Here is a 15536-nt window from a genome sequence, read left to right on the forward strand (position 1 = left end):
TGAACGTAACACTCATAATATACACCAATCATTTATAATTATTTGGGATCCACAATCACAACTTATTATTATTCAACATATTAATTTGTTTTTTTTACGTTCATACATGGATAGGAATGCATTGATGCAACAAAAATACAATATCTATTTGCAAAGCATGTAGCTCATCAAACTTCTATCTTGGGAATGCTAAAAGCTGATGAACAGCTATTTTATTTATTCCATAAATATCGTTCCACACGGGCAGTCATGAACGCTTCAATTCTGGTAGAAACTGGTAATGCATACTCCAATTTCTGCAAAATGCAATTTTAAGCAGTAATCTACTTGAAGAACTCCATGACCCAAAAATTACAAACAAAGGTTTCAAATTTGATGCCACGGAATCCAGCTGCAGTGGCCAGGGCCATGAATTCATCTTCAGTCCGTTCTTTCCCTCCTGGGTTTTGAGACATCATCATCAGTACATCAAGTTGCGAGATCGCTTTCGCAGCAGGGGTTGTCTTGGCCGTGATCGGAAGAACTGATTCCATAACAATTACCTTCCCATCCTCTGGAATAGCTTTGTAGCAGTTCTTCAACAACTTCAAGCAGTGATCATCACTCCAATTATGGAGTATCCACTATAAGATTATATATCCATTAGTCGTTATTAGTGATTTTGGTGTCTAAAATTGAGCAAGTAGATTATATGCCGTCAGAATTTTGGTACCTTCAGGAAAATGGCATCTCCTTTGGGAACACTTTCAAACATATCTCCTCCCACGTGCTCCACACCTGCATGAGAAACAAGTTCCCACATCTATGACCAAGTCTTTCATTGTCTAATCTTTTCCTTGTCCTGTAAAGCCTATGATTCTCTGCAAACTTCTCTTCTTTTCTTTTGGGTTCACTGAAAACATTTTTATGGGTAAAGTATATGTGTGGCTTGTCATGTTTTAGATTGTGGCACCTCAAATTTCAGATTTTGGTCATACGAGGTTTGAAGTTTCAGGCAGATTCTTTAATGAATACGGAGCATGCTATCATGTTTTCCTAAATTCTCTCAATTTGTCAATTTAATTTTCCCACGGTGTTTGATTAACCTTAATCAATGACAGAAACATGAGCAAGTATCAGCGGAACCAGAGAGAATAAAATTTAACAATTACCAGAAATTAAACGTAAGGAGAGGAGGAACAAAACATACCAGGATAGGCCGGCGCATGCTCTATAACATGTGGCAAGTCGAAATTGATACCCTTGATTTGGGGATATTTAGAGGTTACTGCCTTCATAGTGTGTCCCAAGCCGCCACCAATATCAACCAGCTGTTTCAGGTTCTTGAAACCATTGTATTTCTCAAGCATAAAACCATTTACAACAGTGGTTTGGTTGTACATTGCTGTGTTGAATACCTGATTGAACCTAGGGTCCAAGCCATTGTACTCAAAGGCATGTACTCCATGGACTCTGTCAAACGCAACTCCTCCTTCAAGAACTGCATCTTTTAGTTGAGACCTAGCAGGAAACGGATAAACATTGAGATTAGCTAGCTGCCCTTATCAACAAAATAGAGAGAGATAGGGGAGAGAAATGATGATAAGAGGTACAATGTTTACTAATATTATTATAGTAAATTGAAGCAAGCAAAAATTAAATAGAAAACATGTGACAATAGATAGGGAGTGACAAACCAGCTCTGTAAGATGACGTTTTCTTGATTCAAGGCCATGAAGGGGGCCAAAGAAACACCATTTTGGTTGCGCACAAAGTACATGGACACAGGAGCCAGACTGTAGAACCTCTCCGAGCCATCGACAAAACAACAAAGCACTTGGTGGCTAGCCAAGAGCCTTAGAATACGGTCCAGCATCTTTGGTGTATCGGGGTTATCTGTGGGCAACTTGGCTGCGATATCTGCAGCAGAGAGTTTGACATCTGGACCTGCTTTGGCTATGATCTCAAAGATGCCAAGCTGAATCGCCGTGTGTAGAGTCATGGGTAGCACTGAGCTCAAAGCTAGTTGCATGGCATATCCAAAGTTTTCATCTTTCGCTTCATCAACTTGACTGACGTGATTTTTTATAGAAGATGCCATAATGTTTTTTTGAGGATATCGATCAATTTTAGATAGAAGAAACCGGATGGGTTTATGAATATTCAGCTTCAAAAGTATTTATAATGGAAGGTTGGATGAAATAGTTGACAATGGAGTAATCTTTTTATTAGTTGTGAAAAAAAAATAATTTAAAAACCGGTTTAATTAAGAATACCGAAAAAAAACAAACATATTCTTATAAACTACAAAAAAGAAATAAAAGAAGATATCATAAGAACAATGTTTACTAATACAGTCATTAGAGTAAGAACAATGTTTAACTAATACAATCATTAGAGATTGTGTAGTAATTGTAAATGAGTTTTTTAACATTTCTATAATATTTTTTAGATATTTAAGTATAAAAACATTTAACTTGAACTCATTAGAGCTAACATGAAAATAATCAAAAGAATAATAGGTTGTCTGACACGACATGTAATAATTTTAGTGTTTTAGAAGAAATTATGTTGTTTAGATGTTTAATTTTATTTTTCTAAAAAAAAAAAACACTTGTAATGCTTTTGTTTGGATGTTTTAGAATCTAATTGCATTTTAGCCCTCTTTTTTATTTTGCTGAAAAGTAGTTTCTATATGGAAAGTAAATTCTAAGAAAGTAAATTATTTTTCGATATTTGATAGTATTATGAAAAATAAATTGGAAACACTTTCCAGTGTTTGGTTATGTCATGGAAAATAAACTAGAAAATAACTTATTAATGTTTAATTTTTTCAAGTTTATTAAAATAATGAGGAACAAATCTTGAAAATTAAAAAGTTAAATGAGAATGAAATTGAAAAAAAAATAATTTCATAAATTATCTCAAATAAAATAAATAATAATCAAAATAATAGAGATCAAATCTAAAAAAAATAAAAGATGAAGAAATTAAAATAATAATAATTACCATTTCATAAATTATCTCAAATAAAATAAGTAACAATCAAAAGAATGAGGACCACATTTGATACATAAAAAATTTCAATTAAAAAATAATAAGGGAAAAGCAAATAACAATTATAAAAATAAGGACCAAAATTAAAAATTAAATTCTAAGAGATGAAATTGAAAAACAAATATTCAAAACAAAATATATATATAGCAATCAAAAGTTTGAGGACCAAATTTAATATAATCAGCAAATAATATTACATTTCTAAATTTTTCAAAACTTCTAGAAATTGTTTTCCATCCAAAATAAAAGGAAAACACTTTTCTGAAAACCAAGCCAAATTTTTCTTTGACTGGAAAATGTTTTCCGTTGATCAATTTTTTTAATAACAAACAAACATGGGAAACTTTAAAAAGTAACTTTTCACTTTTCAGAAAACTAACACACCCTTAAAAGAAACATGTTTCACTAGACAAAAAGGGGTCATAGCATATCAGTTTGAGTGGGTATTACCAGTATAAAGCATTTTTTTTTCTACGTTACCAAATGATATTATGTGTGGTTGTGGGTGAACCTTACCCGCAGTCACGTTACCAAACGGGCACTTAATAATCCAAAAAAGATAGAGAATTAAACATTTTAAGTGTAAATTATGTTTGCAAAGCTAGTGCAGCACCATTTGAAAGTGGTGTAACAAGATAAGCCTCTAGGAATAGAAGTGGGATAACTGTATATGACTACGTGATCATAAGATTCATATCAATATCTTTCCTCATTGATCTCGAAAACTTTAAAGCTTTAGTACTATTTTTAGTCAAAATATCATAAACTACATGTGCACCAGGTACAAACTCTACGACATCTACATGTACTTTCTTGATAATAAGTTTTAAAATTTGGAATCCTCTTTTCTACTTCTTCTTTCAATAATTTTCTGTCCAAAAGTCCTTACTTCCAATTTTTTTCTTTGAATTCCTATGAATTTCTTTCTTAACTCTAATTTTAATCCCTGTTTAGTAATCATAATAAATTCCCTTTCAAGAATTCTAGCCAAACATCTTCCATTGCTTCCATTAACTGTTTCAAGAATTCTAGCCAAACATTTTCCCTTGTTTCCATTAACTGATGTGAATCCTGTGAACATAAAGATCCACAAACTCATATAAAAATTGATGTCCTCCTAAGAAAGCTAAGATCAAGTTTGAATTTAAGCTTGATCCAACAAGAACCTTATCTTGAAAAAACAAGACTGTAAAAAAGACCACCCCCACCTTCCACTTATATCAAGATGCGAACTAGAAGTATAGAAAACGCCACGAAGATTGGTCAATCCTTCGATAAATTTAAGTATTTCAATCAAGAATCAAAATATGAGAATAACTTACAAGAACAAATAAAATAGAGCAACTTTGTTATTATTGTCAAAACTGAATAAAATCCTTAGATAAAAGTATTTGTATGTAAACCATAAAACTAATTGGTCAAACATGCACCCAATTTAAACAAAGCCCAAATTAATTAAAATTAGGTTTAAAATAATAAAAATAAATAAAATAATAGTCTAAGATTATTTTACATCCTTTGCCATATATGATAATGAAAACTACCCAAGAGAAATAACTGTTGAAGAATCCATACTAAACAAAAGCCTGATGCCTTATAAAATAAGAATTAATTTATGACCAATTAGTTCTTGTTGTTTGATATGGAATCTTTGTAAAATAAGTAAGTCAGAGGTTGCCGTATAATTTTCCAATAGCATTAAGGACTTCTTGTAGTAAATGGAATCCATAATTATTAAGGAAATATTATTTTTTCTGTTTTCGCACTTTGCTCGCAAAGTCTGGCCCAACTTCAAATACGTTGTTCTTTCTTGTACAGATGAATTAACGGGCCTACCATATATAGATAGAAAAGTACGTGTATTTTCCAACCCAATTGGAATCACATCAAAAATTCTTTTGTAGCCCCAAATATGAACCAAAAGGTAGACAAAGGCTTAGATTAGAAGATTTGAACCTTTTTAACTAAAACCTCTTGACTTAGCCCATCAAATTTCTCTTGGATCCACTTCGTTTTAGGCCTTAAAATAGACCCGATAGATACTCCTAATGAATTCTTTGATGTTGTAGCCAAGATGGCATCATGAACCTATCTAAATATCATTTAACAATTTGTTTAGGATATTGCTTCAATTTCACCAAATTAGCCAAAACAAATTCTGATTTTGTTATAGAGATGCAAGCTTGGATTATTGTTTGCATATCATTCCAACTCTGAACTGAATTTTGCGGCAAATTTATAAACTAAGAAAAAGCATCTCTAGTTAAAGAATTTGAAAATGATATTAAGTTTAAAAAGTTAGAATCAAATACTTTTTTACATTTGCAAACAAATCTTGCTATATATTCTCTAGCAAACACAGTTCTTTAGCCATTAAATAAAGTAGATTTTGGAAACTTGAAATTATTAGGATAAATATATATTCTATCAATGTAATCTAAATATAGTTTTCTATATATTGGCCTATGTATTTGTTAAAATCTAAATCTATAAGCTTATTTCATTATACCTAGAATATACTCTGGATTAATTTTATTTGGAAGTCCATTTATTTCGAGGTTATTTGGAATCATAATCTCATCTATATCTTTTAGTGATGAACTCTTACAATTAATAAATTTATTTTTTGAACTACTCTCGACTTCCTCTATTATTAAAGGCTTCCCATTTTGTTTATGATCATACTTCCAATGATTTGATTCTTTTTCAACTTTCTCATCTAAATGCTTTTTAATTTTAACTACTATTTATTTAGAAATATTTTTCACTGTCCCCAACATATTATAATTAAATAAAAAATCACTTCATCATTTCCTTTTTTTTTAAAATTTTGGTGTTTAATTTCGCATTGACATATTTAATAGCCTTAATCATTCTCTTATAATATTATTTATTCATGTTTTGTAATTTTCCTAGTTCGTGCTCCAAACTTATTTTACATTTCTGTTTTTTTCTAACATTAGACTCTAGAATAGCATGAGTTAATCACTCATTCATTGCTGCAATTATATTTAAATGATATTCAATTATTTTTATATTGATTCTATATTTCTTTTTAGTTTTTTCATAAAGACATTTATACATCTCTTCATATTTTGTAATTTTCCTACTATATGGTCCAAACTTATTTCACGAATTTTTTATTTTTCTAACATTAGACTCTGAAATGACATGATTTAATCTCTTCATTACTACAATTATATTTAAATGATATTCAATCATTTTTATATCCATTCTATATTTCTTTTCAGGTTTTTCAGAAAGATATTTATACCTCTCTTCAAGTATTTTATTTGCATCATCCACTCTCCGTTCAAAGAGTAAATATCTCTCTTCTATAGTCATAAACTTGTTTCCTTTTTCATTTTATATTTCTTCCCCTTAAAGGATTGGTTATTTATTTCCTTATTTAATAGAGAGATCAACTAATTCTTCTATTTCTTCTACATTTTCCGGTAATATTAATATTTTTAGTGCCATAGTTTCAAAGAACAAATATGACACTCCTAGTGTAGCTGCCAATTATTTTATAGGTTCTTTTGTGTCTATCTCAATTAAAAAGACTTTAATTTTATCTGAAGTTTGGATAGGAAGTCTAATTTATGAAATTTATATTATAGACCTTCACCAAAACTCTAGATTTGTAATTCTAGACTTATAGCAATGCCATAATATAATTTAATTAATGAGAAGTAATCAAATATTTTAATGCTATGAATGTAAATAAGAACTTTAATAATTCAAGATTAAAGAATTTATACTCATTGAATGATCTTCGGTTCGATTACAACCACGAACTGAAATGCCTTGATAAAAAAGCATGAACTGATATTTTTTGTTTTTTTCTAGATTTTTTAATAATGAAAATTCCAAGCTTACTAGATTACAAACCTACTAATTACAAGCCTGCTGATAAATTACTACCTAGTAGTAGATGTGAAGTTTTTGCAAACTTGATTGAAATGCAGTGCAATTGTTATTGGGTTGTTCGGTTGTGTTAGAGAATAATATAAATCATATCCTGAAACCATACTTAACAACTTAAGCTAATGGGTTGAGATGGTTCTTTGACATGGTATCAGAGCCTTAATGACCAAGCGGTCACGAGTTCGAATCTCACCATCCCCATTTATTTGATAAAAATTAAGCACAAGGTAAAATGGACCTGTGCAAGTTTCAAGCCCAAAGGGTTTTCACTTGAGGGGGTGTGTTAGAGAATAATATAAATCATATCTTGAAACCTTACCTAATAGCTTAAGTTTTTAGGTTGAGATGGTTATTTGACAGGTTGTTATTATATTTGATTGTCTCCTTTTTCTTTCTTAGCCTCTTTTAAGTAAGGAAAACTATAAGTTCCCACACATCATCTTCATGTTTTCTAATTCTAAGGATGCACAAATTCAATTGCTTTTCTCTATTAATCCACGTAACTTGTCAAGTTTGCTTTGATAAAATTGGATCATTTTTATTATGTATCCTAACCCTCCTTTCATTCATTCTAAACTTCATCATTCCCTTGTGTATCATTATGGCAACTCAATGACCAATTCATGTACTTCTTAATTTGGCCCACACTTGGTTACATACATACTTGTAGAAATAAGTCCTACCAAACCAAATAGAAAGATGTCATTACCTAACCTAGTTGCATAGTGAGGACCTTGCTGATCGATACACCCATCCACAAAGTAGATGGGATGGCTAGCTAACAAAAACCAGTCCTAACTAGATGAATAAAAAGTATAGTAAGCACTCCATTGCACAAATCAAGGAAAGACTAACCTGCAAATTAGAGCCCAAAAATATCAAGATCGATCAACAAACGCTAGCACACCAGCAAGCCGAAGATGCAAATAAAAAAGAAAGAGAATAAAGACTGATAAGACGTGCAAACCCTGTGAGCTAAAAAGACAAACATAAGCTATTCTATAGCACAAGAAATAATGCAGCTCTTGGTGTCTTGGATGGAAAAAAGGGCACATGAGGTAGGAAATTCATAGGAACATATATAGGAAAACATTAGTTGAACAAAGCACCTAGCAGCTCCTGGACCAGACATATCTGGAAAAAAAAGCCAGTCGAGGGGGTGTAGCTTAGAACTGGTCTAGTGAATAGTTGATTGCCTCTAAGTGAACAGTTGAATCACCAAATCTTTTAATGTTTATTTTTTTTTAATTACAACTGCAATTATAATTTGCAAACCAGAGCTCTGTCTTTGGAATATGTGATGCTGTTAAAGAGAAGATGGTGGGGACATTAGACGTGAGTTAATGAAGGATAACCCAAATCATTATTGTTTGATTGAGATATATTAGCTTAGATCTATGATAATTTCTTCCATTATTGGTTTGTAGTTTCATAACATCTGGCCATCAAGTTTTTGTTTCCAAGATCCAATAAATTCACAACGGCACTGGATGGATAAAAAGCAGTGGCTTCCTGGCATGCTATTAATTATGTTTTAATCGAGCACAAGTCACAGAAAAATCAACTTTAACAGCTCACATAAATACAATGAGTGTTGAGTATTTCAAACCAATTTATTCTCAATTCCTGTCATAAATGCTTGATAACTATAGAAATACTTGACAAACTTAAATAATGATTTATTAAACGAGAAAAAATAGAGATGGGACTAACAGCTTGATTGTTCTATGAGACTATTTTGGTGTTTAATTTTTCCCTGTAGTGATAATAGAGAGTGGTGCAATGAAGGAAAGTGGTGAAGCTGTTAGAAGATTAATTGGAAAGAATTAGGCAAACAAAGGCAACATAGATTTTTGTTTCCTTTTTCTACATTAAATCAACAACTAAAGCAATAATACAAATAATTAGAATTAAAAATAAATATTGAAAAATATAAGAGTTTTAGAAGAAACCTGTGTTTGTAGCATGCAGAAGCATTTTTGCACATGGACAATTTTACATATAATACGCTTCTTTTCTAATATACAACAATTCATTCGAATTTTTAGATGCAAGAATAATTTCTCAAACCTTTTAATCATTTTAAAAAAAAAGAGTCAAGTTCGTAGAAAGTTACTTATCAATATTATTAAACTCGAACATGGAAAGCCAATCTTGAAATCTATGTAAAAGGTTATTTTTCTAGCTCGAGTTTAAAATTAACCCGCATGAAAGTTGTCTCGATATGATTCAATTAATTTGACTAGTCTAAAAACTACCCATAAAACAAGTAAGAAGCAGGTTTTGGCTTTTAAAATTTTTTTAAGATGATATCTTTTATTTTATTTTATTTTATTTTTCTAATATTGAGACGATGACATATTGGATCAACCCAAGCTTCACGTCTTAACCCACCAAACCCTTAACCTGGATCATGAACTCCACTAGGTTTAACAACTTTGTTTTTTAAAATTATTTTTTGCTTAAAAATATGATAACAAAAATCATCTCTTGCAAAGTTAAGCACCAATCCAATACCATGATATTTATTTGAGATAGTAATAACCTCATACAAAGTGAACTAAAATAAATTATAAAGACCAATTCAAAATCAACCAAATATTAAAAGATAAGATTGAAAAATAAAAGGAAAAAAAGATTCAATCAAAGAAAAAAAGGGGCCAGCCCAACTTTGAAACCTCCCAACTAACTCATTATTTAGCCCAGATTTAAAATTAATTGATGTGGTAGTTTTTCTAACGTGACCTAATCAACTTAATGGGTCCAAAGGCAATATGAAAAACCAATAAAAAGGCTGGTTTGGCTTTAAAACAAATTTAAGATGACATCCCTTTTTTCAATATTTAGATTGTGATATTGTTGATCAACTCTGGCTTTGTTGTTTAACTTGTCAAACCAACAACCTGGATCATGGACTTTATTGGGTTTAAATATTTTTTTTAACTATTTCTTACCTAATTATATAATAACAAAAATAGATGCTTATAAAATTGAGCATCAATCAAATATTGTGATATTTTTTTTGAGATTAGGATAACCTTATAGGAACCAAACAAAAAAAAATTATAAAACCAGTTCAAAATCAACGAGATGTTTAAAGATGAAATTGAAAAAACAATAGCCTAAAATACTTGGATAAAAAAAAATAAGAGATAAATTTAAAAAGAAAATAAAAAAGGCAACTCATTCACTCTTCACATAAGTAGTGAAGAAGCTGGGTTGTTCCAATTCTTGTAATAAAGACTAGTTAGGTGGCCCGCGCTACACCACGGGCTAATTTTTTTGACATAAAAAAATATTACAAAAAGCTAAGATCCAAGAGCGTTAGGTCTATTTATAAAGTTAGACCCAAGAGTCCTGAGTCTGGTTGCAACGACTGATGCAAGAGTAATATTTACAATATTAATTATAATAATACCAATTGTAATATTTATTATACAAATAATAATATTTTAAATATTAATAATAATATTAAACTTGTCTAACCCAAGTTTTTATAGTTTTTTATCCCTTGAAATCAAGTTTAAGATCTTTTTTTTATAGTAATAATATTTTAAAAAAAATTTATTAATGATAACAATAAGAATAATACTAATGATTATAAACTCAGTTCTGATGCCCCAGCCAGACCTAAGTTTCTAGGGTCTGGTTCTCCTAATAATAATAATAATAATAATAATAATAATAATAATAAACTTATCTGACCTAAGTTCTTATAGTTTTTAATCATTTCAAACAAATTTATGGTTTTTCTTCAATGGTAATAATATTTTTTTTCAAATTTAATCATAATAAAAATAAAACCCATATTAAGAATAAGAATAACACTAATAATCATAATAATAATAATAAGAATAGCAACAATGACGACAACGACAACGAGAACAACAACAACAACAATAATAATTTTTTATTTTACCTTTCAAATCAAATGTAAGGTTTTTTTTATAGTAATAATATTTTTTTAAATTTATTAATAATATAAATAATAATGACAATAATAATATTTGTAATAATAATATTAAACATTTTTGACCCAGCTTCTTATAGTTTTTAATTTTATCCTTCAAATCAAATCATGGTTGTTTTTTAATATTAATAATATTTTTTCAAATTTATTAATTATTATAATAGTAATATTCATTATAATAATATTCATAATGCAAATAATAATATTTGAAATATTAATAATAATATTAAACTTGCATGATTCAAGTTTAAGTGAGTTTGACTGCGACGTGAGGCCCATAAACCTTTGGTTTGGCTGCAACACCAGATCCAAGAGACTTAGATGTGGATCTAGCTGTAAGGCCGTATCATGAAAGTGTGATAACTAAATAGAAAAAAATAATAATATTAAAGAATAAAATTAAACAAAAAAACAATTGAAAAGGAAAATAAAAGAAAAAAACAAAGCAAAGCACTATTCCAATAAATAGTGCTTTGCGAAGAGGGGTACAATAAAATCCCCTCATGAGATCACGATAATCTAATGAAAAATAAATAAAACAAATCATGAATTTTAATTCTCAATCAAATCAATATTAAAAGATAAAATTGAAAGAAAAAAACTAATTAAGAAAAAAAAACTAAATTAACTGGGTTAACCCGCCAAACATGGAATTTGTGTCATGATAGTGTGATAACTAAATAGAAAAAAAAATTTAATATTAACAAAATTAATTGAAAAGAAAAAAAACAAAAAAAAAACAATCTATAACCGAAAGGCATCAACCTTTTACTATGGATTATACCGTACAATTCATAATAAAAGGCTGAATTCTTTTAGTTATAGATAATATTTTAGAATATTATAGAAATAATATTGTAGAATATTATAGAAAAGCTTAATCCACCTATCACACTTTTCTTGTCGTGAAAAGTTAGGAAATGATGCCAAATTTCGTAAACTAATGTAATAACCCTCGGATTAGTTTAATTAACCTACTACAAATGATACAAATGATGATGACAAATGATGAATGTGTTTGAAGCAATCACAGCCAAACAATTATAGGATAAGGTTAAAAACACAAATTATTTTTAATGGGCCCAATGTATTTTGCGTTTCAAACACAGCTTTTATCAAAGCAGTTCTCGACTGCTTTCTACTTTGCATTGTTTATTTTTTTAAGTAAACATTTTTTTTTCTCAAAAAACCACTGCAGTGAATTGTAAATTCATTCGAATTGTTCATGTTAACGTGAACATTGTTTTTTTTTTTTTCTGAAAAACCAATGCAGTAAATTATAAATTCACTCGCATTGTCATGTGAACAATATTTGTTTTACCTGAAAAACTAGTGTAGATTAAATTAAATTCATTTGCACTGTAATCTCAATTTTGTTCTTAATAATATTTTATTTAATTTTATTGCACGCTCGAAAAATCATGAAAACTATAATTCTTGTCAGATGAATTTTGTACGTAATGGAATTTTAGATAGTTTAATGAAACAATAAAAAATATTTTATAGAAAGTATTATTTATTTCATGATATGATAGGAGTAGTTAAATCTATAATATTAAAATTTAAAACCATATATATATATATAGTTATTTTATTGCCTCAATTTAAAAAGCATTCTTAACCAAATACATTAAATTATTTTTTGTTCAACCTTAATTTTAACCACAGTTTTAACCAAATTTATATACATACCAAATCAACCTCAACCAAAAATACTTTTATAAAATAACTTTTTTCAAACCACAATCATAAAAGCTACCACAATACCAAACACAAGTATGCATGAGCTAAGCTACGAGTGCGATACAATTACTTTCAATGTTAAAACAAATCTCAGATTTAATTTTTTTTCAATGTAAAAAAAAACAATTAAACATTACTACAATGTTTTTTAATAGAAATTTTTTTAATCATAAAATCAAAATATAATAAATATTAGATAGTATTTTTTTAATTATAAAAATGATGATATATTGGATCAAATTCTTGTTAATATAAAAAATCAAGGTATTGTTAATGTGATTTCTAGCTAGAATAAAAATTATAATCATGAATTCAAAATATAATTCATATTATATGATATCTTTTTAAATATTGAGACAACGAATATTAGATGATATTTTTTTTAAAAAATATATATTTAAATGACTACAAATTAGATCATAAACTACAGGTGCACCAAGTATAAACTCGACGACATCTACATATACTTTCTTGATAATAAGTTTTAAAATTTGGAATCCTCTTGTCTACTTCTTCTTTCAATAAATTTTTGTCTAGAAGTCCTTACTTCCAATTTATATATCTCTTTGAACTCCATTCCTATGAATTTCTTTCTTAACTCTAATTTTAATCCCTGTTTAGTAATCATAATAAATTCCCTTTCACGAATTCTAGCCAAAAATTTTCCCTTGCTTCCATTAACTGTTTCAAGAATTCTAGCCTAACATTTTTCCTTGTTTCCATTAACTGATGTCCTATGAATATAAAGATCCACAAACTTGTATAAAAATTGATGTCCTCCTAAGAAAGCTAAGATTAAGTTTGAATTTAAGCTTGATCCAACAAGAATCTTATTTTGAAAATTCCAAGCTGATAATTTACTACCTAGTAGTTGATGTGTAGTTTTTGCAAACTTGATTGAAATACAGTGCAATTGTTATTGGGTTGTTCGGTTGTTATTATCTTTGATTGTCTCCTTTTTCTTTCTTAGCCTCTTTTAAGTAAGGAAAACTATAAGTTCCCACACATCATTAATGTTTTAAGATAGAGTATATCTATTTAAGTCGTGAATTATTTAATTAATAGTCTCTTAAGTTTTGTTTACTCAATTTTTCTGCCAACTACTTTATCATACTAATATACACAGAAAAATACAAATTTTCTGCCAATTGTTAACTCAATTGCTTTTCTCTATTAATCCACGTAACTTGTCAATTTTTCTTTGATAAAATTGGACCGTTTTTATTATGTATCCTAATCCTCCTTTCATTCATTCTAAACTTCATCATTCCCTTGTGTATCATCATTATGGCAACTCAATGACCAATTCATGTACTTATTAATTTGGCCCACACATGGTTACATACATACTTGTAGAAATAAGTCATACCAAACCAAATAGAAAGATGTCATTACCTAACCTAGTTGCATAGTGAGGACCTTGCTGATCGATACACCCATCCACAAAGTAGATGGGATGGCTAGCTAACAAAAACCAGTCCTAACTAGATGAATAAAAAGTATAGTAAGCACTCCATTGCACAAATCAAGGAAAGACTAACCTGCAAATTAGAGCCCAAAATATCAACATCGATCAACAACAAACGCACTTTGAATTAAATTAATATTAACAAATTTTTCTGTTAATAAAAGAAAAATATTTTTCTGAAAATCAATCCAAATTTTTCTTTGACTGGAAAATATTTTCTGTTAACCAACTTTTTGAATAACAAACAAACACGGGAAAATTTAAAAAATAATTTTTCATTTTCCAGAAAATTAACACACCTTAAAAGAAACATGTTTCACCAAACAAAAAAGAGGTCATAGCATGTCAATTTGCAAAATGTAATCCACGGGGTAAAAATTATTCAGTAAAAACTAAACTCCAATACTTTATATTTTTTGATTCTTGGTGTCATAGCATGTCAGTTTGCAAAGGAGTCATAACTCAATTGCTACAACAATCTATTAATAGAGAAAAATATAAATATGTCATTACTAAAACAAAACCGTATATTTTGTGTTTAACATTTCATTTATTTTTTTGAATGAATCATTTTTAATCTTATTTATTTTAATTGCCAAATTTATATTTTATTTATTTAAGGGGGGGGTGTTTGAGAGTGCTTTTATTTTTATTTCTTGGTGCTTTTTAAAAATGCTTTTGATTTAAAAAAAATAGCTAATTGATATTTTTTTAGTATTTTTTTCAATGATTTTTACATGCTAATGTTAAAAATTACTAACATGTTTTTTAATAGAAATTTTTTTAATCATAAAATCAAAATATAATAAATATTAGATAGTTGTTTTATAAAAAGTAGTTTTAGTTGAGGTTAGTTTGGAAAAATATATGTTTGGTTAAAACTGTGGTTGAAATTGAGATTGAACAAAAAGTAGTTTAATGTGTTTGGTTAAAAAATGCTTCTCAATTTAAGGTTATAACATAATTAAATATATATATATATATATATATATATATATATATATATTAATATTAATGATTTTAATTAAATATTGTAGATTTAACTATTGTTATTACAACATGAAATAAATAATATTGATATCAAATATTTTTTATTATTTCATTAAACTATATGCAATGTCATCACATACAAAATCTATCCAACAAGGACTATATTTTATATGGTTTTTTAAGCGCGCAACAACAAAAACTAAATTTTTTTTAACTAGATCGGACCCGGCAAGAACATAATTGGAATTGTGATCAAATTTCACAAATGCTACGTCATCATGCTATGTCCTTTTAATTTATATAGCGTTATTAAATAATATTAAATACTAGTTTTTCGAGTAAAACTCAATTTTTTTAAAAAAAATTACAATTTCATTACATACAAAATTCATTCGACAAGAA

At 28.5% G+C, this 15536-nt stretch overlaps 1 protein-coding gene across 1 annotated transcript; it reads right to left on the reverse strand.

Moving 5' to 3' along the window:
* Positions 1-187: 187 nt before the first annotated feature.
* On the reverse strand, positions 188-2106 carry LOC133690806 (cathecol O-methyltransferase 1-like). The gene is made up of 4 exons (XM_062111068.1): positions 1677-2106; positions 1190-1500; positions 713-777; positions 188-623 (listed from the first exon to the last, which is right to left on the reverse strand). Exons 1-4 carry the CDS (start codon positions 2078-2080, stop codon positions 324-326), a joined length of 1080 nt encoding a protein of 359 aa, XP_061967052.1. The 5' UTR covers positions 2081-2106; the 3' UTR covers positions 188-323.
* Between the last annotated feature and the right edge of the window lie 13430 nt (positions 2107-15536).

Source organism: Populus nigra, chromosome 4 (assembly GCF_951802175.1).
Source record: "Populus nigra chromosome 4, ddPopNigr1.1, whole genome shotgun sequence".
Lineage (NCBI taxonomy): Eukaryota > Viridiplantae > Streptophyta > Magnoliopsida > Malpighiales > Salicaceae > Populus > Populus nigra.